Source organism: Megalobrama amblycephala, linkage group LG3 (genome assembly GCF_018812025.1).
Source record: "Megalobrama amblycephala isolate DHTTF-2021 linkage group LG3, ASM1881202v1, whole genome shotgun sequence".
NCBI classification, from domain to species: Eukaryota; Metazoa; Chordata; class Actinopteri; order Cypriniformes; family Xenocyprididae; genus Megalobrama; species Megalobrama amblycephala.
In genome coordinates this window covers 11,157,199-11,181,665 of record NC_063046.1, presented here as the reverse complement: position 1 = coordinate 11,181,665, position 24,467 = coordinate 11,157,199, and the positions used below count along the sequence as shown (strand labels likewise).

The following is a 24,467-nucleotide window of genomic DNA, read 5'->3' as shown; positions in this document are numbered from 1 at the left end:
ACAATTATTGAAAAATCTTTTCACACCTCTTACCCCTAAAGCATTCATACAGACCATTGCTGTTCAGCTCCAAAAATGGGTGAAAAAAATAAACAATAAATAAATAAATGAATTGATGGACAAAAAGTACCTTATGTTGTCATATGGTAACAGCCATTAGCTATGTTTCCATCCAAAGTTGCAAATTTTTTAAAGGCCACCTATTAAGCCCCTTTTTACAAGTAAAATAAGTCTAAGTGTGTATGTGAAGTTTTAGCTCAAAATACCCCACAGGTTATTTTTATAGTAGGGCTGAAACGATTAGTCGACATTATCGACAACGTCGACAATAAAAAATTGTCGACAAATATTTTTGTTGTCGAATAGTCTCTTGATCTCATATTTGAAGGGCCTGCAATAACGCGGTGTAACCAGTGGGGCGCTGTAGCGCAATACTGTAATGCAGCCCTCCCGGATCCAATCCAATAAAAGAAGTCAGCGCTTTGGAGAGCATAGTGCAAACGAAGTCGAACCCGTGAAATGTGGGAGATTAACATAGCGTAAACATAACAAACATAACGTTTAGCATAACTACAGAATACTGTCATGCAGGGCCACCAACTCTCATTCAAACTCACTGTTCTCACGCCACACGTTCATTTTCTCACACAGTGAAAGATGCACCGCAGAGCAAAGAGGACACAGACAACGCACCGACAGATCAGGTTACTTTTGATATAAAACTAAGTCTAAGCTTTTAAATTCAGTCAGTATTACTACGGAATTCAAACAATACTTGTGGTGGTGACGCTGTTTAACGTTGTGTGGCAGATCGCTGTAACACCTCGGTTCAAGCGGCATGTGAACCTATTCCTCTCTATTACAGCGCGCAATAAACATGAATGAACATCAAAAAGTACTTACTGAAATGAATCCATCTCTATTGTAATCACTTAATCGGAGTTTTAACCGCAGAAAGAAGTCAATAAAACTTGCAAACAAATATATCACACAAAATGTAACATTTACCTCAGGAAAGCCATTCAATGACCATAAACTCGATAGTTTGTGTGTGTGTGTGTGTGTGTGTGTGTGTGTGTGTATGTATGTGTATATATATATATATATATATATATATATATATATATATATATATATATATATATATATATATATATATATATATATATATATATATATATATATATATATATATGATATATAATATGTGTGTGTATGTATGTTGTTGTTTCATTTTTCAAAAAAAAACCACATAATAACATTAAATTTTTTACCATGAAGGATATTGGTCTATTCAGTTGGCTTGTAAATTATTAAAAATACACTTTTAAAAGCTGAAGTGATTTCCTTGATTTATTTACTAGTTAAAGTACAGTATAACTCAATATTTTAACTAATTTTTAAAGTAGAATAATCGAACAAAGCTTACTGATTAATCAGTGCAATGATCGATGATTAGTCGATTAATCATTCTAATAATCGATAGATTAATCAATTATCAAAATATTCGTTTGTTGCAGCCCTATTTTATAGCATGTTAAAATGGCCAGTTTTGGGGGGGGGGTTACCAAAGACACACCATTTTTGTGTGTCCCTTTAAATGCAAATGAGCTGCTGCTCCCGGCCCCCTTTCAAGAAGACGATAAAGCTTCAAGAGCTTATGCAACAAACAAACAGGACAATCTCAAGCACTGTCTGACAGTTTCTTACATTTTCAATGATGCCTACAGAGCCAGAGAATATATGCTGCATGGAAACAGAACAAATATAGTTTAGTTTAATTATGGTTATAAATTATGTTGTCATCTTGCTTTTGCTGTTTTGTATTGTCCCTTTGCATTGACCCTCGTTCACGAAGTCTGTATTTAGGTATATTTTAGGGCGCATTACCTTCAAAAATTAATCCAATGCATCCTCAGTGGCTCAGATGTTGAGAGAAAATGAAGACTCCTATGTTCACTCTTACATCCGGATTGTTTATGAGACATTGTTGTAGGGAAAGCTGCTCGAGCGCAGAGAAAATGGCAGATAGCGTACAACTTGCTGAGAGCAGAAACTATGGTACTGCAGGACTTTCAGTCAGCGGCCGTGGGCGGGGCCTGAGCAGCGTGACATCACACTGGTCAGAGAATCAAAACAGCATGTCTAATGAATATCGCATAAAACATATGCAAATGAAGCACTGTTTCCATCCAGTGAAACAAAGAGAACATTTTTAACATTTACGCATTTGGCAGACGCTTTTATCCAAAGCGACTTACATTGCATTATACTATACATTTGTATACGAGTATGTGCAATCCCTGGGATCGAACCCATGACCTTGGCATTGCTAGTGCCATGCTCTAACCACTGAGCTAAATCATCACTTTCTGATAAAATGGCGCTAAATATCACTAAGAAAAATAGGAGAAGCTACTATAATAATTTTTATATATTATAAATTATTTGTGTCTCAGAGCATGCAGATGAAATGCAATAAACGTGTTATCCGAAAGGAGGCAGATGCTGCTGTTTGGGAACGGAGTCATGCAAGACACTTCTGGGAGGGAATTATACCGAAACACTTTGACGACAGACTTTGCTCAGGCATTTCAGAACAACCAAAATTTCAAATGCTGCGCAAACAAGCTCAGTCCGCTTTATGCACGTTTTCTTATCGGATAAAAAAAGAACAATTTCCGACTCCAACAATCTTGGCGTTTCCATCCAGCACCCAAAATGCGCATAAAACTAGGTGGATGGAAACATAGCTAATGACACAATCAAATGTCTATATCAAGATTCTGCAAAATTTATTTTAATATACACTACGGTAAGATTTTTTTTTTAAATGTATTTTGAAAAAACTCTTATGTTTACCAAGGCTGCATTCATTTGATCAAAAATATAGTAAACAATTAATATTGTAAAATATTATTATAATTTAAAATAACTTTTCTGTTTGAGTACATTTAATATAATTTATTGCTGTGATGCAAAGCTGAATTTTCTGCATTACTACTACAGTTTTCAGTGTCACATGATCATTCAGAAATCATTAAGAAATGTTTCTTGAGCACCAAATCAGCATATTAGAGTAGGCTGATTTAGGGCTGGACGATATGGCCAAAATTTATATCACGATATAATTCTTAATTTCGGTCGATACGATATAATTCCGATATCGATATGAACTATATAATAGCCTCAGAAAAACTGCCAAGAACGGCCACAACGGATGTCTGTACCTACAAACGTCTGAAAAATGAATTTGCCAAATCTATGAAGTCTCTTCCTATAAAACTATATAATATTTTAGAAATAAAAACAGTACAAATAAATTTATGTTCAGCTTTTATTTTTATTTAGCCTTCATACAAACATAAAAATAAACATAAGACTCACTCGCTTTAGTAATATTAATATCTTTAACATTAAACTGTAACGTAGGCTGATTTTATTATTCTTCAAGGGTCATGAAACTCCAAAACACTTTTTTTGAGATGTAAACAGATATGTATAGGCTGCACATCATTGAAAACACTAAAAGGTACTCAATGTTATTCATAAGTGAAAAATAGTTATTTTTGCATTTTTCATAGCGATTTCTGTCTTCCTGTTTGAAAAGCTGAGTCGGAGCAACAACACAAAATCTGACATAATCGTGTACTTTCGGCCCAAGTATGGGCATGGTCGAACATGCTGACGTAGACCGTTTCGAGCGAATCTCGACATATATATTCATGACATAAAGCTCATTTAATCCAATCACTGCGCTGTAGTATGCATAACATTATAATTGCAGTATTATGCATGAGGAAGCATCACTTCTCTCGGAAGTGGATTGTTTTGCTGTAATCTACCAGCACAAATGGAAAATATGTTTGCATGAGATCGCATTACAGCGGAGAATTCAAATAACACAAAAGTGCTGCTCATTCACCTCTGCCTGCTCTAGCTGCGTTCAAATACGCAAGCCGTAGGCTGTTTACCTCAGCACAGCACGTGTGTTGTTTGTATTTTGCTCACGATGCGGTCAGAACTGGAGTTTGAATACGAACACATGAAAAATACGATTGTTTTTATGATATACAGGCGGAGCGCGCATATGCTCGGTTTCAGCGCGGAGCTCCGCGATGAGTTTAATAACACTAGCCACGTGACACATAGCTCATACAGAATAAAGTATCCGTGTTTAAAGTTTTTATTTCACACATTCTCCTGCGCCAAACATTAACCAGCACGGTGTAGTTGCACACATATTTTCATCAAGTTGTGGAAGCTTGTTCCATCGCATTTGCATCAGGTGTACTCATTTTGTAAAAGTTGCCGCGTTCGCGTTTGATCTTAGCATACAACTGTTGAGCACTGGCTGGTGGCTGCATGTCTCTGTGGTGTACGTCATCACGCAAATAGCCAATCGCGTTCTGCTCTTTCTAACGGCTGCGCCTCAAGTCAGTGATGCTGTAATGTATATATCGAAATACCGGAAATGTGTTTAAAAATCATATCACCGTTATCGAAAAAAATTATATCGCGATATATATTGATATTGAATTATTGTCCAGCCCTAGGCTGATTTGGTGCTCAAGAAACGTTAATTATTACTATCATCTTTGTTGCTGCTTAATATTTTATGGGCACTGATAATTTTTTTCAGGAGTCTTTGATTAATAGAAAGTATTAAAAAAAAAAGTATCGAAATAAAGACCTTTTGGAACGTCTTTACAGTCTTTACTGAATTACTAACTCAAACTTTTGAAAAGTAGTTTAAAGGGGTCCTTGATTATGATTTCACTTTTTTAACTTCAGTGTGTAATGTTGCTGTTTGAGCATAAACATCATCTGCAAAGTTACGACACTCAAAGTTCAATGCAAAGGGAGATATTTTCTTTTACAGAAATCTCTTTTTAAGGACTACAACAAGCTTCTACCCGGGTTGGTGACATCACGAACCCTAAAGTTCAGTAGCCCCGCCCTCTGATTTAAACATGACTAGTAGTAGGTAAATAACAGACGTGACACTAACACTGGATCGAACTGGATTTAATCTGGATTACAACATGCCCTAATGATTAGAAATGTTCTGATTATTTGTTATTGTTCAGTAAAACTTTGAGACATACGGCTTGATTAGTTAATTCATGTTAAATGTTAATGTTAATGAATGTTAATTCATTATTACCAAACTGACAATGAAAAATACTTAAAGCATTAAGTATTCTTAGTTAATGTTAATTTCTTAGTTAGCCAACTGTTTGATAACATTACTAAAGTCAAAAGAACTTATTTAATGGACCCGAGATAAAACTAACAATGATCAGTTGTGTTTTTTTAACATAATACTTTCATTAACAAATGTAGCTATTGCTCAAACTTAGTTAATGCATTAAATAATGAGACGTTATTGTAAATGTTACCTGTTGTCCTTTATAGCCTAATTCTTTTGCACTTTAATCCATTTGAAAATTTTACTTTATATATTCTTGTTGTATTGTATTATTGTATTTAATCATTCAGAGTTCTTAAACCCGTTATACTATGACAACACGTTTTTGCAACTTATTTCAATATCGTGATAATACCGTATACCGTGATAAAAGCTTCAGCAATTAAACTGTCATGCTACATTAAAGAGCATCAAAACCACATGTATTGTTTGAATTCCGTAGTCAAATTAAAAGAATTTAAAAGCTGAAACTTTGTCTTATCTGTCAGCACGCTGCCTGTATCCTCTGATCTGCGACGTATCTTTCACTGCGTGAGAAAATGGCCTGAGAACGGTGTCAATGAGTGAGAGCTGGTGGCCCTTCAAAACAGCATTTTTGGGGGTTTTTTGTAGTTATGTTAAACTTCCCCACATTTTAGGGTTTCGTTTGCGGTTTCTGAAGCGCAGTGTCTTCTTCTATTGGACTGGATCTGGGAGGACCGCATTACAGTGTTGTGCTACAATGCCCCACTGGTCAAACTGAAGGCCCTTCAGGTCAAGAGAGATCAAAAGACTATTTGACAACAAAAATATTTGTTGATAATTTATTGTCGACGCGGTCGATAATGTCGACTAATCATTTCAGCCCTATATAAAATCATTTTAAAAATGCAGTTTATGACCCCTTAAAGCTCCACAGAGGTTTAGAACAACATGAAGGTGAGAAAACGTAAGTAATCCATCCCTATTTTATTTTACTAATGTATCAGTAACCACATTCAAGCAAAAGAGGAGTTTGTCTACTGTATCCTTATTGCTTGAAGCTTATCCCTGCTCTCTGGATAAAAGCATTGACATTAATGAGTATAAGGGATCTATTTGTGTGCATGCTGTAATTGCTTTTCTTCAGAAAACTAAGCCACCATTTAAAAATGATTTTATTTTTGTTGTTGTTCTCTTAATAGTCACATTGAATATAATATTATTTGTTAATGCGCACTAAAGCAGCTTATTTTTTTGCAAAAAAAAAAAAAAAAAAAGCAATTAGTAAAACCAGCCATTCCTCTGACAAATAAAAAGAAAAAAAGACATTGTTAATTCATGGAGCTTTGACTAAAGCTCAATTAATTCAGCTGTTGAAAATGGGAATGGATCTGACAGCAACAAGCAGTAACAACCAGTGACACACTCTCACACACACACAGGCAGATTCCTCAGGGAATACAGGGGGAAAAAAACAGGTCACACTTGACAAACACAAAGACATCCAATGCATGCTTTCCTACATGGTCTTTCTCTCTGACTTTGACGAACAAACACACACACATACATACACTTGATGTTAATCCTAGTGTGTGTCAGATGACTCCAAAGGAGTTCCACCTCTCTTTTCAGTGAGGGGATGTGTGTGTTGTCTCTAACCTTGGCATAACGACGGAGAAAGCGGTATGGAACCGGAATATTGATGTCAAAGTTCAGCGCCTGCAGGATGCTGATCTCCATGGCGATGAGCTGGGAGCGCTTGTAGGCATCGTCACAAATGTATAGGAAATCATCCACGCAAGGAGGAGCCCGCTCCTGTGAGGACACACCAGAAAGATGATAGGTAACAACTGTCAAATTTTTTTGCAGCATGCAGTATGTATATTGTGCATAGTATGCAAAAATACAGCACACAGTGCAGGTACTACAACCCAAACTGCAATGCACTAAACTTGACTTTTATTGTTCAGCTACGGCCGTTACACACCACAAGTGTGAGCGGTGCGTGAGTGTCAAGCAGGAGCATTGCGTGAGCAGCAGTGAAGGGGGGGTTTCAGCGCAGAGTCTATTTTTGCTGTGCTGCTGATGCTCAATTAATGTCAAAAAAAAAACTTTTGATGGACAAAATAAATATGATTTCACATAAAAAAAAAAAGTGGAGTATGTCAGAATAGAAAGTTAAGAATCAAAAATATTTATAGAAGATTTACCCATTTAAACTCATTTGTTTTTCATTTTTCAGTTTGGATGAAAGTATGAAAGTTTACTTTAATATAAAAAATTAAAGTAAACTAGCCATAAAATATGACATATAAAAGTTATTAAACAGAAAGGTATATAGGCACTACACAAATCAGACCAGCTCTTTTTTCGCAGAGTTTGATGTCTTGTAAACGTGCACCAACTTATAAAAACAAATTATAGTTGTCTTTGTAAATAAATGCTCACTATTTGGAGCTGTGATGCTGTGCAAACACTTCCAGTGTGAATACTCAAGCGTGTGCAGCTGCAGTGACAATGTAGTTACGTTCACACGCCGCTCACGCTTGCAGTGTGAAATGGCCGTTAGACTATGGTAAGGAACAAAAAAAAAATCTATCGTGATTTTTAAGATGCCTTTTTTGAATCAAACTGGCAAAAGGCATAAATGACGGCCGTTGAATTCTTAGAAAATAGTGCACACCCGAGGTGCTAATGCGGCCACATCGCAGGTGTGCATTATTTTCTGTAAGGAATTGGAAGGAAGCAGAGTACATCTATTTTTAATTAAATAATAATAAATAATAATAAAAATCAATATATGAAAAATTGGTAAACCAATCAGATTCGAGCATTCAACAGCCTCGTAGTTTAATCAAAAAGGTTGAATCGAATTACTGGGGTGTTTGCAGTGGTCTGTTCACATTAATCTCTCAGCACAAAAGCATTCTGAGGTGCTAATACATTGTCAGACTCACAAGCTGTCTTCTTTGTGAGCATTTGAGCATGCAGTTAAAAAAAAAAAGCCTAGAGCACCATGTGTTAAAAACTAAGCTCAAAATTGATTTGCAATGCATTTGTAAAATATCAGAAATGATCCACAAAATGATCAATAGATTTGTCCCATCCCTAATATTAATTACATTTGCTTTAAGTTAAAGTGGAACTCCGTAAGATTTGCGAAGCTCCCCCTACAGGTTCCTTCAGTGAATCACATTGTCGTAAATACTCCAAGCGCAGCTCTGGACTACAACGACTACAACGCTCACCAGCGCAGTAGTTTTGCAAATACAGTACAAGAAATCTCGATGGAGGTGGGTCATTTTCGAAATTGTCTTATAAAGTCATAATATATACATTGTTTTTGAATTACCGTAAAGCATTTTGTCACTCTCTCGTGAACGTGAACATGAGGCGAGATTGTGTCGGGTCGGCGAAGCTCAACTTGCAAGTGCTGTTTTCTGGCGTAGACGTGCCAGAGGGGGTTAGTGCACGCCTCAAACACACCACTACAAGTCAATTAACCATCGTAAGGACTTAGAAAACTATTTATGAAGGTAAAAAAAAGTTACTTAGTTCTGCTTTAAGTATTGGGACGGTTTATGCTCACATTAGGCAAAGGGATGAAATTCTAAAAGTGCTGTTCTTATTAGTTGGTAAAACATTTTGTGTTGAAACGGTCAATAATAAAATGTGACATTCTGTACTTCTGCCTCATATTAATATTTTATAGGTGCTAACAGAGCAAAATATATATATATATACACACATTTCTACGCATAACTACATTTCTATGAGGTTGTGCAAGTGTGTGTATGTGTGAGATAATGACTAAGTCTAATTACAACTAAGCCCAGAAAAGTGCGAGTCTAAAGGAATGACTTTCAGCTATCATGAGAGAGCACACCTTACCTCAAATTTAGAAGCAATGAGCATGGCAGTTGAACCAATGAGCTGTAAAGACTCCCGTTTGACCTGGCTCACGGCCAGATAATGATCCGTCATTTTCACAGCCAGGTACAGAGTCTCATGATTCAGCTCAAAATTCTCCTGCAGAATAAAAAGCAAGAATAAAGTCACATCAGTGCTTAAAGGGATAGTTTACACAAAAATGAAAATTCTGTCATCATTTAAAGGTCCCGTTCTTCGTGATCCCATGTTTCAAACTTTAGTTAGTGTGTAATGTTGTTGTTAGAGTATAAATGAAATCTGTAAAATTTTAAAGCTCAAAGTTCAATGCCAAACAAGATATTTTATTTAACAGAAGTCGCCTACATCGAACGGCCAGTTTGGACTACATCCCTCTACTTCCTTCTTTAATGACGTCACTAAAACAGTTTTTTGACTAACCTCCGCCCACAGGAATACACAAGAGTTGCGTTTGTAGAGTGTGTTTGTCGCCATGTCGTCGAAACGCTGTTATTTTCATCCCGCAGTCCAATCACCGGGTCTGATTCCGGCTCAAATTGATAGGGTAAAATTAAAGACATGTTTACAATAACACTGAGCGCGTGCATCTCCACGTTATGGTAAGAGGCGTGACCTTTCCGGGCAAGATGCTCTAAGAGCTGCTGTCGAATCACAACACAGGAACCGCTGGCACAATCAGAACTCGTTACGTATTTCCGAAGGAGGGACTTCATAGAACAAGGAAGTCATCAGCCCGTTTTTATGACAGTGGAAACAGCGGTATACAGATAAGTAAATTATGTGAAAAATATTGTGTTTTTTTACACGCGAAACATGAACACATGTTATATTGCACACTATAAACACAATCAAAGCTTCAAAAAAACACAAAAAACGGGACCTTTAAGGCTGATTACTTCTGCGTCAAGTGTATGCCGTAGCTATGGCGTAGGCTGTTTGTACCACACGTAGCCTACGACATAGCCTGACGTGCACCTCTTCAAAAATGTAACAACGCGTCAATTCTACACGGACCACAAGTGCTGTGATTGGTCTGCTAGAACCCCTCCCTCAGGTCACTCGGAGAAGAGCGAGCGTTTTCAGCTTCCATAGGAATGAAAAAAATGTCAAATGAAAAATTCACATTTATTTGTATAGCGCTTTTCACAATACATATCGTTTCAAAGCAGCTTTACAGAGAATGCATGTCAACATTACAATTTAAAGAATGCAGTTGCTAATAATAATGTAATAATTTAGGCAATTAATTTACAAACACTGTTAGCAATTTACTTGAAGGTAGAAGCAATGAGCTCCTGGAAAAATTAATTACATATTAACAATAATTAGGATAATTAGGATATATAGCTCTGTTTCAGGGGACACATGCAGTCATACTGCAACAAAAGTCGTTACCTATTTGCCGCTTCTATTTGTAAGCTTCTCTGACAACGTACATGACAAGCTGCTTCTTCTTCGGCTTTTGCCTTGATATGCAACATGACCACAGACACTGCCTACTAGTGCAGAAGTATAAATGAAAACAGACGCATAGCCTACGGCGCAGAGGCTCCGGCGTAGGTCCGACACAGAAGTATAAATCAGCCTTTACTGTCAGTAACCAAACAGATCTTGATCTGGTTACTGACATTCTTCCAAATATCTTCCTTTGTGTTCAGCAGAACAAAGAAATTCATACAGGTTTGGAACTACTTGAGGGTGAGTACATGACAGAATTTTCATTTGAGTGAACTATCCCTTTAAGCCAACAAAAGCCAAAAACATTCTACCTTATCACATTTGAAATGATGCCCAGAAGCCATCAAACATCAACACTTACCTGGACCTCAACCAGCCAGTCCACCAGAATTGCTCTCATATTGGTGTTCAGAGTTGGTTGATCAGCCATGTAGTCATGTAAGACAAACTTTTCCTGCAAATAAAAGAAATTGTTTTAGTTTTAGCTTGCCGTTTCCCATTTCTGCAAGATCATCAATAAACTCAGTACTAAACCAACCTCTCTGCTCTTGAGGTAGTCAAAAATATCTTTGGCATACTCTGCTGCATGCGTGGAGTCACTGAGTTGCTCAGAATCAATGTCAAACTCTGGAGGAATCTGAAAGACAACAGATACAATGATTTGTGCATATTTAAGGAAAAACCTGCTAAACTTTTGTTAACCCCTAAAATATTAAAGAATGTTAATAATATGTACCATAAATATGTAATATGAAGTCTTTAAAGTGTGATCCCTAATTAAATGAACATTAATTAGAATTCAAATGTTGCTTCTGCATTTATCTTTAATGCAGGGAGCAATACGTCTGTGGGGTTTCTTTAAAAAGCTCTCCTATTTAAAACCCTCCGAAACACTTTGGGACAACTGGATATTTACTCATAGATATTCACATTCATGCCAATTCTGTCGTCACACCAATGCAGCAGACCAGGGCCTTACCTCTGGAGGCAGGAGGTGTGGAGGAATTGAGGTTTTAGAAGAGGGCTCTTCTAGTGACTCCACATTCTGCAGTTCCCCCAACTTTTCCTCTGAACTAAACACAGATCTGAAGGAAGAAAAGGACAATCAAATTCTGGGACAATCATCTCATATCACTCTCAAAACACCTCAATGTACGGTAGGGTAAAGATAAAGAGGTAGTAAAATATGACTTACTTTAAATTGACATCATTCTTAGAAAGAACTGAGATCTTCTTCTGCAGCTTCTTAACATGATCTTTCTTTTTGATGGGGTTGCTTAGCTCAATCTTGTGTGCCTTTAATAAAAGCGCATTTTAAGAGTTAGCATATTTTCTCTTGGGACAAAATTCAGCCTAAATGTCAGCCGAAAACTGAACTTAAAGGATTAGTTCACTTCTGAATGAAAATTTCCTGATAATTTACTCACCCCCATGTCATCCAAGATGTTCATGTCTTTCTTTCTTCAGTTGAAAAGAAATTAAGGTTTTTGATGAAAAAATTCCAGGATAATTCTCCTTATAGTGGACTTCAGTGGTGTCCAAAATTACAGTTTCACTGCAGCTTCAAAGGACTTTAAACGATACCAGACGAGGAATAAGGGTCTTATCTAGCGAAATGATCGGTCATTTTTGAAAAAAATAAAAAATAAAAAAAATACAACTGTATATGCTTTATAAACACAAATGATCGCTTTGCAAGTGCTTCCACCATTCCGCATTCTACAAAAAGCTTACACTGTATCTCCTACGCCTTCTCTATTCTACTTATGGAAAAAAACGGAACCGTCGCCACGTTCGTTCCGTAAGTAGAATAGGGAAGGCGTAGGACATACCGCTTAAGTTTTTAAAATGACCAATCGTTTCGCTACATAAGACCCTTATTCCTCGTCTGGTATCGTTTAAAGCCCTTTGAAGCTGCGCTGAAATGGTCATTTTGGAGACCAATGAAGTCCACTATAAGGAGAATAATCCTGGAATGTTTCATCAAAAACCTTAATTTCTTTTCGACTGACGAAAGAAAGACATGAACATCTCGGATGACATGGGGGTGAGTAAATTATCAGGAAATTGTTATTTGAAAATGGACTAATCCTTTAAGGTTTAATACGTTAAAATAAGCAAGAATCACAGCAAATCAATCAACTTGGTTCAATCTTGAGACACAACAATGGTGAATGGAGCAATCATTACAATTTGCATATGAGAGCACCTCACCTGGAAACCCCGACCCACCAAAACCATCTGACCTATTTAAAACTGGAGATCTCCTGCTTTTGTGCACACTTACTGCTCTGGCATGAATAAGATTTCAGTGCAGTCATGACAATCAGGCATGCTGATTCGCATCATGAGTTTAAACTGCTGGTGTTAATGGGGCTACAAGTCAGATGCTCAACACTTACTGGTTTGATATCATCAGAATCAAACCAAGGGGCCAAAAAACACTGTGAGACAATGGCACCCTTACATTGGTAATGTCCACAAAAGCAGTTCTTTTCTTAGGGGCCCCTTGGGGAGGGGATGATGAGCGCTTGGTCTGGGGGCCATCCTCCTTAAACACAACAACAAAAGATGGATCAGATCAACAACAACAATCAAATCAGCAAAGATCTAATTCATTCAAAGATCTGATCTCATTGTATACCTGGTTCTCCAGTCCTTTAGGATGAAGTTTGGGGATTTTACTGGTGGTGGGCTTCTTTCCTCGGGAAAAAGGCATTTTATTCTGTTGTTCTGATCCTTCACAGTTAAATCCTGTTTCGGATGTGAAGTGAACAAAGAATGAATGAAGCTGTGCTCCACAAGGTTTCTAAACATTCAAACGAAGATCGGTGTAGGAATTGTTTTGATAGCAGGAAGCATCAAGTCGCTCGTTAAAGAACAACATGCAAGCAAATGTGTCGTTTACTTTTGCGAGAAATTACAAATCGATCTTACCTTTTCAGGATACGCCGAACAACATCAATTAAAGCAGGAAAATATTTTTAAAAAGAGAGAATATGTGCAACACATTCACGAAAAGTACAATGGAAAGCGATCCAGGCTGAAACAGACAAACACCGAACTGCTGTCTGCATGCGTCCAAAACTACACGCACTGAAGCGATTGGCCGACTGCACCTCGCTCTAGGCCAATGAGCGTCGAGTTAGGATGCCGTTGTTAAGGGGCGGGACAATAGAATTTTCAAAAACACCCTAGCAACCAATAAGAAGACAGCTCGCGTTCTTAGTGTACGTTGGAGAGAATGTGCTTTACAGTCTATGGTAATGACAACAACAGAGGTTCTGCTTATTAAATAAAATATGTCAGTAATGTCAAAGGATTAGTTCACTTTCAAATTAAAATTTCCTGATAATTTACTCACCCCCATGTCATCCAAGATGTTCATGTCTTTCTTTCTTTCTTCAGTCAAAAAGAAATTAAGGTTATTGATGAAAACATTCCAGGATTATTCTCCTTATAGTGGACTTCAGTGGAGCCCAAACGGTTAAAGGTCAAAATTAAGCTTTGCAGCTTCAAAGCGTTCTACAAGATCCCAGACAAGGAATAAGGGTCTTATCTAGAGAAACCATCACTCATTTTCTAAAAAACAAAACAAATTCTATACGTTTTAACAATAAATGCTCATCTTGAACTAGCTCTCTTCTTCTCTATTAGAATTCCGGCAGTGTAGACAATGCTAAGTGTATTACTGCCATCCACAGGTTAAAGGGTTAGTTCACCCAAAAATGAAAATTCTGTCATTTATTACTCACCCTCATGCCGTTCCACACCCGTAAGACCTTCGTTGATCTTCGGAACACAAATTAAGATATTTTAGTTGAAATTCGATTGCTCAGTCAGGCCTGCATAGGGCGCAATTACATTTCCTCTCTCAAGATCCATTAATGTACTAAAAACATATTTAAATCAGTTCATGTGAGTACAGTGGTTCAATATTAATATTATAAAGCAACGAGAATATTTTTGGTGCGCAAAAAAAAAAAAAAAACGACTTATTTAGTGATGGCCGATTTCTAAACACTGCTTAATCGGAGCATAATGAATCAGTGTATCGAATCATGATTCGGATCGCATGTCAACGGCTGAAATCACGTGACTTTGGCTCTCCGAACAGCAGATTCAACACGCTGATTCAATGTGCTCCAATGCTTCACGAAGCAGTGTTTTGAAATCGGCCATCACTAAATAAGTCATTATTTTGTTTTTTTTGGCGCAAAATATTCTCGTCGCTTTATAATATTAATATTGAACCACTGTACTCACATAAACCGATTTAAATATGTTTTTAGTTCATTAATGGATCTTGAGAGAGAAAATGTCATTGCTCCCTATGCAGGCCTCACGAGCCATCGGATTTCAACTAAAATATCTTAATTTGTGTTCCGAAGATTAACGAAGGTCTTACGGGTGTGGAACGACATGAGGGTGAGTAATAAATGACAGAATTTTCATTTTTGGGTGAACTAACCCTTTAAAGTTTGAACTAATTGTTATATACTTGCACTAGCATATTGTATGACAATTTAGTTCAAACTTTAACCTATGAAGGGCAGTAATACACTTAGCAGTGTCTACACTGCTGGAATTCAAATAGAGAAGAAGAAGAGAGCTTGTTCAAGATGAGCATTTATGGTTAAAACTTTAAAAACGTTATAATTTTTTTTTGGAAAATGAGCGGTGGTTTCTCTAAATAAGACCCTTATTTCTCGTCTGGGATCGCTGTAAACTGTAATTTTGACCTTCAACCATTTGGAGACCATTGAAGTCCACTATGCAGAAAAATCCTGGTATGTTTTCATCAAAAACCTTAATTTCTTTTGGACTGAAGAAAGAAAGACATGAACATCTTGGATGACATGGGGGTGAGTAAATTATCAGGAAATTTTAATTTGAAAGTGAACTAATCCTTTAATAGCTTTGGCTTATTTTGTATATTACAGATATTATTGTCTTTTACAATGAAGCCACACCCCCAGCCACCCACACATACATGTCTTTCACACAGGAAATCAGCATAGTCTGCCTGTGGCCCCATCACTAACATCCTCAAGTCTATCAAGCCGAACTTGACTGATTTTCTTCAACAAGGTAAAGAAAACAGATATTTTTCCCAATGTATGAAGAGGTGATTTGATGTATTTAGTTAGTTATCACTAATTATTGAAACAATTTTGGCTGAAATTATATTTCCCTTTTTGTTTTACTATTTTACTTTACTTTTAAAAGTAGGTCTGCCTGCTTTGCTCTCACATTTTCCTTCAGCAGGAGGAAATTATTGCATATAAGACAAATTCAATTGTATCTTAGAAGCTTGGAGATGAAAATCATAATATAACCCTTTTAAAGCCATGTTACATGACATTTGATACATTAGGTTGCATCTGATTAACTTGTACTTGTAAGATGTCTTTCATTCTACAGTATAAGCAGCAATCTCTGCCTTTAAAGTGCAGTCTCTCTCCAGCTTTGTTCTACAGCCAAGTGTTTTTAATGTGTTTCACATATGCATTTACTTATTAATTTCTTTTAGCAATACCATGAAATTTAATTTAACACTGTGCATCCCACCCTGGGGCATTTGACGTTAAATAGCATTGGATTTCTTTAGACCAGTACTATCACACACACATTTTATCACTCCTTAGAAAATCTCCATCATCTGTGGTTCATCAGAGAATCTCCTTCGAGTGTTTCACGTCTCTATTAAAAACATCAAAGTATGACGATACGTAAACAATAGATAAAAAAAACAAAGACTTTTTAAGGTGACGTCCTCCACAGAACTGCCCTGGAGACCTTTTATTTCCAGTTCTCTTTAAATGTACTCATAACTTGAACCGACTGTAGCTACCAGGTTATTCATGCATTGCATTGCCAAATTAAATAAATATATGGGCGCTGAAATAAAGTTTTAGGCTGAGTTGATGTTTATCAAAGCTTGAACCGATGTCCACTCACAAGCTTCTTTTCCATTTCTCTTAATAAACTGTGTTAGGTAAAGGATGCCCCATTATCTAGAATAATGTCTTACCCCAGTATCATTGTCTTAATTATTAAATCAAAATCTGCAAGAAAATGTAAATGGAAACCTTTTTTTTTTCTTCAGAACCTATCAACACCCACTATCTTTTCCTGTCAGTCACATGACTTCCTGTTACAGTAACTCTTTTGGTGATCACTTGTGGTTTCCATTTCTTTTTCTGCTCATTTGAGACCTGTTTTTCTTTAGTTGGTTATATATCTTAGATATTCAACCAATTATATCTCTATCCGATCCGATTCCAATTCTGGGAGTCATGTTCCAATTCCAAAACAATTCTTGATCTACTTTTTTTCTTATTAATTAATTAATTAGTTTCTTAATCTTAAATTTTATTTAATTACATATGCAATATAAGAATTTGCAATATGCAATATTAAGAAAATGCAATATTAAATTAATAAAATTGAAGTTATGTTAAAGTCGTCAAAAAAAATTAGATCAGGTTCGATTTTCTGCATTTTTCACATCCGTGGCACGCATTTTGAGAGGTGTTTTGACAATTCAGAGCTACCATACAAGCGAACGGCAAAATCCCCAATGCAGTCTGACAAGTTGATCCACGTCGTCTAAAGCACAAAGCAGTAGCACTGTATGACAAAGTGCGGAAAGAGAATATAAAGACAGATTGTGCCAGTATCACTAGCAAAGCATCAAACTGAGCCACTGAAGTAAACTTTGAAACGCTCGGCCCGGGATAATTACGCAGCTCCTTGATGAGGTGGAACTCTCCTTCCTCTCTACGCAATCTCGGGATTGGATGGACCCAATATTTCCTCTTTCTTTTTGTCTTTTTAAAAAGAGAGAAGACAACTAAATCATCCTCACTGCTTGAAGACTTCATTTTGTATTGTTTTGCAATTTTTTTCGCAAGGGATCCATTAAAGGTGCTATCGAACGTTTTTTTACAAGATGTAATATAAGTCTAAGGTGTCCCCTGAATGTGTCTGTGAAGTTTCAGCTCAAAATACCCCATAGATTTTTTTTAATTCATTTTTTTAACTGCCTATTTTGGGGCATCATTAACTATGCACCGATTCAGGCTGCGGCCCCTTTAATTCCTCAAGCTCCCCGCCCCCGGAGCTCGCGCTTGCCTTAAACAGCATAAACAAACTTCACACAGCTAATATAACCCTCAAAATGGATCTTTACAAAGTGTTTGTCATGCATGCTGCACGCATACATCAGATCATGTGAGTATAGTATTTATTTGGATGTTTACATTTGATTCTGAACGAGTTTGATAGTGATCCGTGGCTAAAGCTAACATTACACACTGTTGGAGAGATTTATAAAGAATGAAGTTGTGTTTATGAATTATACAGACTGCAAGTGTTTAAAAAATGAAAATAACAACGGCTCTTGTCTCCGTGAATACAGTAATAAACGATGGTAACTTTAACCACATTTAACAGTACATTAGCAACATGCTAACGAAACATTTAGAAAGACAATTTACAAACATCACTAAAAATATCATGATATCATGGATCATGTCAGTTATTATTGCTGCATCTGCCATTTTTTTGCTGTTGTCCTTGCTTGCTTACCTAGTCTGATGATTCAGCTGTGCACAGATCCAGACGTTAATACTGGCTGCCCTTGTGTAATGCATTGAACATGAGCTGGCATATGCAAATTTTGGGGCATACATATTAATGATCCCGACTGTTACGTAACAATCGGTGTTATGTTGAGATTCGCCTGTTCTTTGGAGGTCTTTTAAACAAATGAGCTTTATATAAGAAGGAGGAAACAATGGAGTTTGAGACTCACTGTATGTCATTTTCATGTACTGAACTCTTGTTATTCAACTATGCCAAGGTAAATTCAATTTTTCATTCGATGGCACCTTTAATACACATCGGACACAGTGTGCATCAAGAATACGAAAAGACACATACGAAAATTTCTGACTCAGTGTGCAAAGGCCTTTAATCCGTGCAAGTTAATACACAGAAAAAATTGTTTGTCGTGGTAATCTTTAATCAAAAATCTGAAAAGTTACTTCCGGTCTGGAATGGCATTCCTTCTCTGATGACGTCAGTTTGACGGCTTGGGTTGGGTTAAAACCGCTTAAACCCTCCAACCGTTACTCTGCTATGAGCGAGAGATGGAGAGGAGGAGCGCTAAGGTGAAACCCTGCCCTCTATTCACAACACTGGAGAAAAGTCATTTGCAACTTCCGGTTCATGGGGACTTTAAAGTTTTTAAATATATAAAACAGCTTCAAAACACAAAAGCAAGTAGCCAAAAGAGGAACAATGAAACATTACAATCAATAACCAAAGAGTGCTTTCAGAATTTAAGAGTAACGTTTTCCATTCAAGAGCTGTGTGTGAGTTTTCTCTTTCTCATCATTACTGTTGTTTACCCACAGCATGCCAAACAACGTAAATGATGCCTTCATATAGCATTTGTAAGGAAAACAAAAATGTTTCTCACAGCGCATATCCTGTGCAATGAACCCCGCGAATGTAATTCGCTTCAGCCTTTCCGAGCTGAAATAATATTTTGTGGAAGGTTCGAGTGTGAGGAAATGGAAACAAGCAGAATCGCTTATCGCTTTATTATAATTATATGCAAACGTAATTGATATAAACCCATACAGATCAATTTAAAAAATCTGATAACCAATATGGTGACATATTGTACGTCTCTAAATTATATCTATTTTATATCTCTTTTTCAGATGATTAATGAGGAGTGGCTAAGCAGCTCATTTAAACTGTGTGATCTAGTCACTGCCTCAGAATGTGGTCACTCTGATGTAAGTACAGTATATTATTTTGTATCATATAAGTATATTAAAAGCCTGTAAATAAATACATTGCAGTCATTAAATTGTTCCTTCTCTTCCAAATTTCTTTCTAACTATCATCATGCAGAAAAAGTAGCTGTTAAAAAGTATGTTCACTGTATAAAGTGCAACTTTACCTGATGAAAGTCAAGTCTTCATTTTTTCTGTTATGACCTTTTCAGGACTCTACGCAGACAGTAATAGACAGTGATTCATACCCACAACCTGCATACAACCCGCTGTCAATCCAACACACGTTGGAAACATACAGCCGTTTACTGGATGCAACATTAGAACAGAACACAGAGCCCATTCAATACTTTGCGCATATGACAGCCAAAGCTATTATAGATTCAGCTGTGAGGATCAGAGACCCAAGTGAATCTGTCAAAGTGAGACAGGATGACGTTGAGATGCTAGCTGAAGAGTTAACTTTAAAAGTCTGTTGCAAAGCACTAGAAGAGATGGAGAGGCAACATCACTCTGATGATCCATCATCCAAAAATATAAATGATAAAGAGGGGAAAATGCATTATGAAAATGCATGGGTCCTGTGCTCCTCAGAGTGTGATAAAAATGCATTTGAAATGGAAACAGACAAGATGGAGGAATATAATGACTCACTGACCACAGTATATGCCACTTCCTTGAAGAGCATGGCCAGTCTGGGGTCTCTCGACTACCCTGATGCTCCTCCAAGCACCCCTTTACTTCCAGAGATGATGAGGAGTCGAGCCAGTTTCACAAGGAAGCTAAAGGGAGGACTTGCTAAAGAGTTTCTACCTTCACCCCCTCCTCCGACCCCCAAAGACCACATGCAACCCTTATTGGAGAACCAAATGACAGACGCATCCGTTGACTTCATGGTGAGGCTGATGCGCTCGCTTTCACTGGAGTGTTGTCAAAACGGAGGTCTAGAAGAAGACGAGGGCAGAGAAGCTGATGATGGTGGACTCCAAAATGACATTCCCTGGCTGACTGACTATGCTGCTCAAATATCTGCAGATATCCTTCATTCTCTCACCACAAATGAGATAAAAGTAAGGGATGAGGGTTGTGTGAAATGCATGTTGGCTATTTCTGATCAACTAGCGAGCGAAATTGTCACAACGTCTCTAGCAGAAGTGATGGCGAGAGGAGAAAGGAAGGTTTTGAAGGAAGAAACAACAAAGCATAAGGTAGACATGGCTCCAGAAAAAAGATCTTGCATGCCATTCTCTGCAACGGACGGGGTGAAAGTTTTAGCTAGTGAGCTAATCTTTAACAGTGTGGTTCATGCTTTTGCTAAGCTAAGACAGGGTGTGTTTAAACATGGAACCCAGCCACATCTTTCGAGCCAAGCTTCCCCACAGCGATGGGAAGAAGAACGATATTCAAACACACTGTGTAAAGACTCAATAAACTCCCTCAAAGCCACAACCTTCAGATGCTGTAACGATAAATCAGAACTGAATCCCATTACAGTCGACGCCATAAACGTGACATCATTAGTACACACATTTGCCAACAACTTAGCAGAAGACGTGCTTCGGCATTCTGTGTGTGATGCTTCCAGCTTACTCTTTAACTGTAAGCAATTTGAGGGAGCAGAATTTGGCTCCCAGAAAGACAAACCATTGGTGATCAAGATACATGCTGTGCAAAGTCGTCATGTACAGGAACTGCAATGTGCTCTACTCTGGGCCGTGGCCTCTCAGAACACGAATTCAGCACTTCAGTTTGATCTACCAGACACAAGCCTTCAGCAACAGGTACAGAATATTACCGTTTTCACAGACTGAATTTGCCTAATTGAGGACACCATGGATGGTTGTTGTAATACTTTTTGCTTTAATGTTTAAAGACCTTGGACGATAACTATAAAGTGTCAGGTTCCATTACAATTCCATGAGAATAGGGAAGTATTCTCACACCACAACTATGTAACAGACTTCCCTATTCTCATAGAATTAGAAACATTATTAAAACTATTATCATTATTTTTATCATATTTGATGTGAGCGGGCTTTAAATGGTTAGTTCACCCAAAAATTAAAATAATGTCATTTATTACTCACCCTCATGTCATTCTACACCCATAAGGCCTTCATTCATCTTCGGAACACAAATTAAAGGTGCCCTAGATTCAAAAATTGAATTTACCTCGGCATAGATGAATAACAAGAGTTCAGTACATGGAAATGACATACAGTGAGTCTCAAACTCCATTGTTTCCTCCTTCTTATATAAATCTCATTTGTTTAAAAGACCTTCGAGGGACCCGCAAATCTCAACATAACACCGACTGTTACATAACAGTCAGGGTGTACGCCCCCAATATTTGCATATGCCAGCCCATGATCAAGGCATTACACAAGGGCAGCCAGTATTAACATCTGGATGTGCACAGCTGAATCATCAGACTAGGTAAGCAAGCAAGGACAACAGCGAAAAATGGCAGATGGAGCAATAATAACTGACATGATCATTGATATCATATTTTTAGTGACATTTTTAAATTGTCTTTCTAAATGTTTCGTTAGCATGTTGCTAATGTACTGTTAAATGTGGTTAAAGTTACCATCGTTTCTTACTGTATTCACGGAGACAAGACTGTCGTTATTTTCATTTTTTAAACACTTGCAGTCTGTATAATGCATAAACACAACTTCATTCTTTATAAATCTCTCCAACAGTGTGTAATGTTAGTTTTAGTCACAGAGCACTATCAAACTCGTTCAGAATCAAATGTAAACATCCAAATAAATACTATACTTATGCGATTAGACATGTTGCATAACGAACACTTTGTAAAGATCCATTTTGAGGGTTATATTAGCTGTGTGAACTTTGTTTATAGTGTTTAAGGCAAGCATGAGCTCTTGGGGCGTGGAGCACGAGATTTAAAGGGGCCGCGTACCCTGAATCGGCGCATTTATAATGATAGGCAGATTAAAAAATGAATTTAAAAAAAAACTATGGGGTATTTTGAGCTGAAACTTCACAGACACATTCAGGGGACACTTAAGACTTATATTACATCTTTTGAAAACATGTTCTTCGGCATCTTTAAGATATTTTTGATGAAATCCGATGACTCAGTGAGGCCTGCATTCACAGCAATGATATTTCCTCTCTCAAGATCCATAAAGGTACTAAAAACATATTTAAAACAGTTCATGCGAGTTCAGTGGTTTTATCTTAATATTATAAAGCGACGAGAACATTTTTGTGCGCCAAAAAAAACGAAATAATGACTTTTCAACAATATAGTGATGGGCCGATTTCAAAACTCTGCTTCAGAACTATCCGAGTCACTGATTCGATTCGTAAAGCTCCAAAGCAGTGTTTTGAAATCAGCCCATCACTATATTGTTGAAAAGTCGTTATTTTGTTTTTTTGGCACACAAAAATATTCTCATCGCTTTATAATATTAAGGTAGAACTAATGAACTCGCTAGTACCTTTATGGATCTTGAGAGAGGAAGTGTCATTGCTTTGAATGCAGGCCTCACTGAGCCATCGGATTTCATCAAAAATATCTTAATTTGTGTTCCAAAGATGAATGAAGGCCTTACGGGTGTAGAATGACATGTAATTAATGACATTATTTTCATTTTTGGGTGAACTAACCCTTTAACTCAGTATTTTCGAGTATTTTAAGTTGTAAGGTGTGGTTGCCTAAAACATGGGCATCAGTTTAAAATTTGTACATGCATTTATACTGGAAACCAAATTTTATCTGTTCATTATTATGATTATACCAACTCCCAATTAATAATTTTGAATTATTTTAATTCAAAAAATGTTAAGAAGGAAACATTTTATCCTGAACCAAATTTGTAAATAAATACATAAAACATGGGTTGACAATTAAAAATTGTTTGTACTGTCATTCCAGTAGAAGTAAATGAGGTAAATCAAATTTAAACCTATAATTGATATTTTTTCCTGAAAAGGTTTTGTCTTAAAAATCCTTTTTTTTTTTTGTTATTGTTATTTATGAGTGGTTAAACTGACAGTTTTACAGTACATCTCATTTTACAATTCCAGTCGTCATCTAAGACAATAGCTTTAAGTTTACAGACATCAGTTTTAAACCTTAAACATGCATTTTTATTGGAAATATTATTTTATAAAAAATTAACATTTTATCTTATAACAAAATGAGTGAATAAATTTAAATAAAAACATGGCTAACAATATGCAATTTGCATTGTGGTTCCAGTAGAAGTAAATTGGAAATGTTATCACAATTCAAATTAAACCCTAGAAGTGAAATTTGCATTTTACAACAATCCTGGTTGCCATCTCATACAATAGCTTTGAGTTTATACAGATTAAATCTTTACAAAAGTTTAAGGAAGCACTTTAATTATTTGATGGCATTCATTGTACTATATCATACTGCTTTGAAAGAGCTAATCAGAATGCATAAGGTGCTCACACTAAAGTCTTTTTCATTATAAAGTAATTGTATTGCTTTTTTTTCCCCCCCTTAGCTTTGCAGACTCTCTCGGAGAGCCCGTCTGAATGGCTGGACAGTGGGTGATTTAGTGGCTTCTCTTGATGAGTTTTGTGACATGCAGCAAACGACCAGCAGAGGGCGCTATGAGAACTCCAATTCTCTCTTGGAGCATCTACAGCACCTGATTGACAATGCACGTTTAAACTGATCTTGGACCAGCTTCACCCTTGCAGAACTGGTCATTGATCCGTGTGACACCCCCGATATGAAGACAGAAAACAGCAGACATGAATCTGCATCCACACAATCTTTCACATCCCAAACATTAATACAAGAAGACAGACATAAAGTATATGCAGCAGTTATAATCAATTTCATTCTCACCCATTGAAAACGATCCCTTAAAGATAAAACAGCTGCAAGTACGCTGTCTGTTTAAACCAATATGAGATCTGCTCTCCCAATCCAAACGCTCAAGCCACAGCCATTATTAGGTAAGCGGAAATCTGACTACAAATCAGCTTTAGAATTTACTACCATCCAAAACACACTGACACATTCTTGACCAAAGATTCTGTGTATTATTTTTCAACAATATGTCAGTACCAATAATAAAGTGTGTTTGAATGATGATAAA

The 24,467-nt window shown here is 36.9% G+C and overlaps 2 protein-coding genes across 4 annotated transcripts in view; one reads left to right on the top strand and one right to left on the bottom strand.

Moving 5' to 3' along the window:
- The window catches only part of ccnb3 (cyclin B3), a 21,689-nt gene extending 8,004 nt beyond the window's left edge, over positions 1-13,685 (bottom strand). Inside the window, exons 1-9 of one of the 2 annotated variants that reach the window (XM_048183837.1) lie at positions 13,478-13,685; positions 13,185-13,294; positions 13,008-13,088; positions 11,736-11,836; positions 11,520-11,625; positions 11,079-11,177; positions 10,902-10,994; positions 9,065-9,202; positions 6,833-6,988 (exon numbers count right to left, since the gene is read on the bottom strand). In XM_048183837.1, coding sequence (XP_048039794.1) covers positions 6,833-6,988; positions 9,065-9,202; positions 10,902-10,994; positions 11,079-11,177; positions 11,520-11,625; positions 11,736-11,836; positions 13,008-13,088; positions 13,185-13,259 — 849 coding nt within the window. In that variant the 5' untranslated portion in view covers positions 13,260-13,294; positions 13,478-13,685. Of the gene's footprint in view, positions 1-6,832; positions 6,989-9,064; positions 9,203-10,901; positions 10,995-11,078; positions 11,178-11,519; positions 11,626-11,735; positions 11,837-13,007; positions 13,092-13,184; positions 13,295-13,477 lie in introns of both variants that reach the window. The other variant, XM_048183836.1, reaches the window with a different exon arrangement.
- On the top strand, positions 6,961-24,467 carry si:dkey-171c9.3. Of its 2 annotated transcripts, XM_048183833.1 has the most exons (5): positions 6,961-7,016; positions 15,549-15,631; positions 19,276-19,353; positions 19,566-21,134; positions 23,865-24,467. In XM_048183833.1, the coding sequence occupies exons 3-5, from the start codon at positions 19,276-19,278 to the stop codon at positions 24,036-24,038; spliced, it is 1,821 nt and encodes a 606-aa protein (XP_048039790.1). In that variant the 5' UTR covers positions 6,961-7,016; positions 15,549-15,631; the 3' UTR covers positions 24,039-24,467. The 2 variants fall into 2 exon arrangements, with proteins under 2 accessions (XP_048039790.1, XP_048039792.1); XM_048183835.1 differs by lacking the exon at positions 6,961-7,016 and having other exon boundaries at positions 15,533-15,631.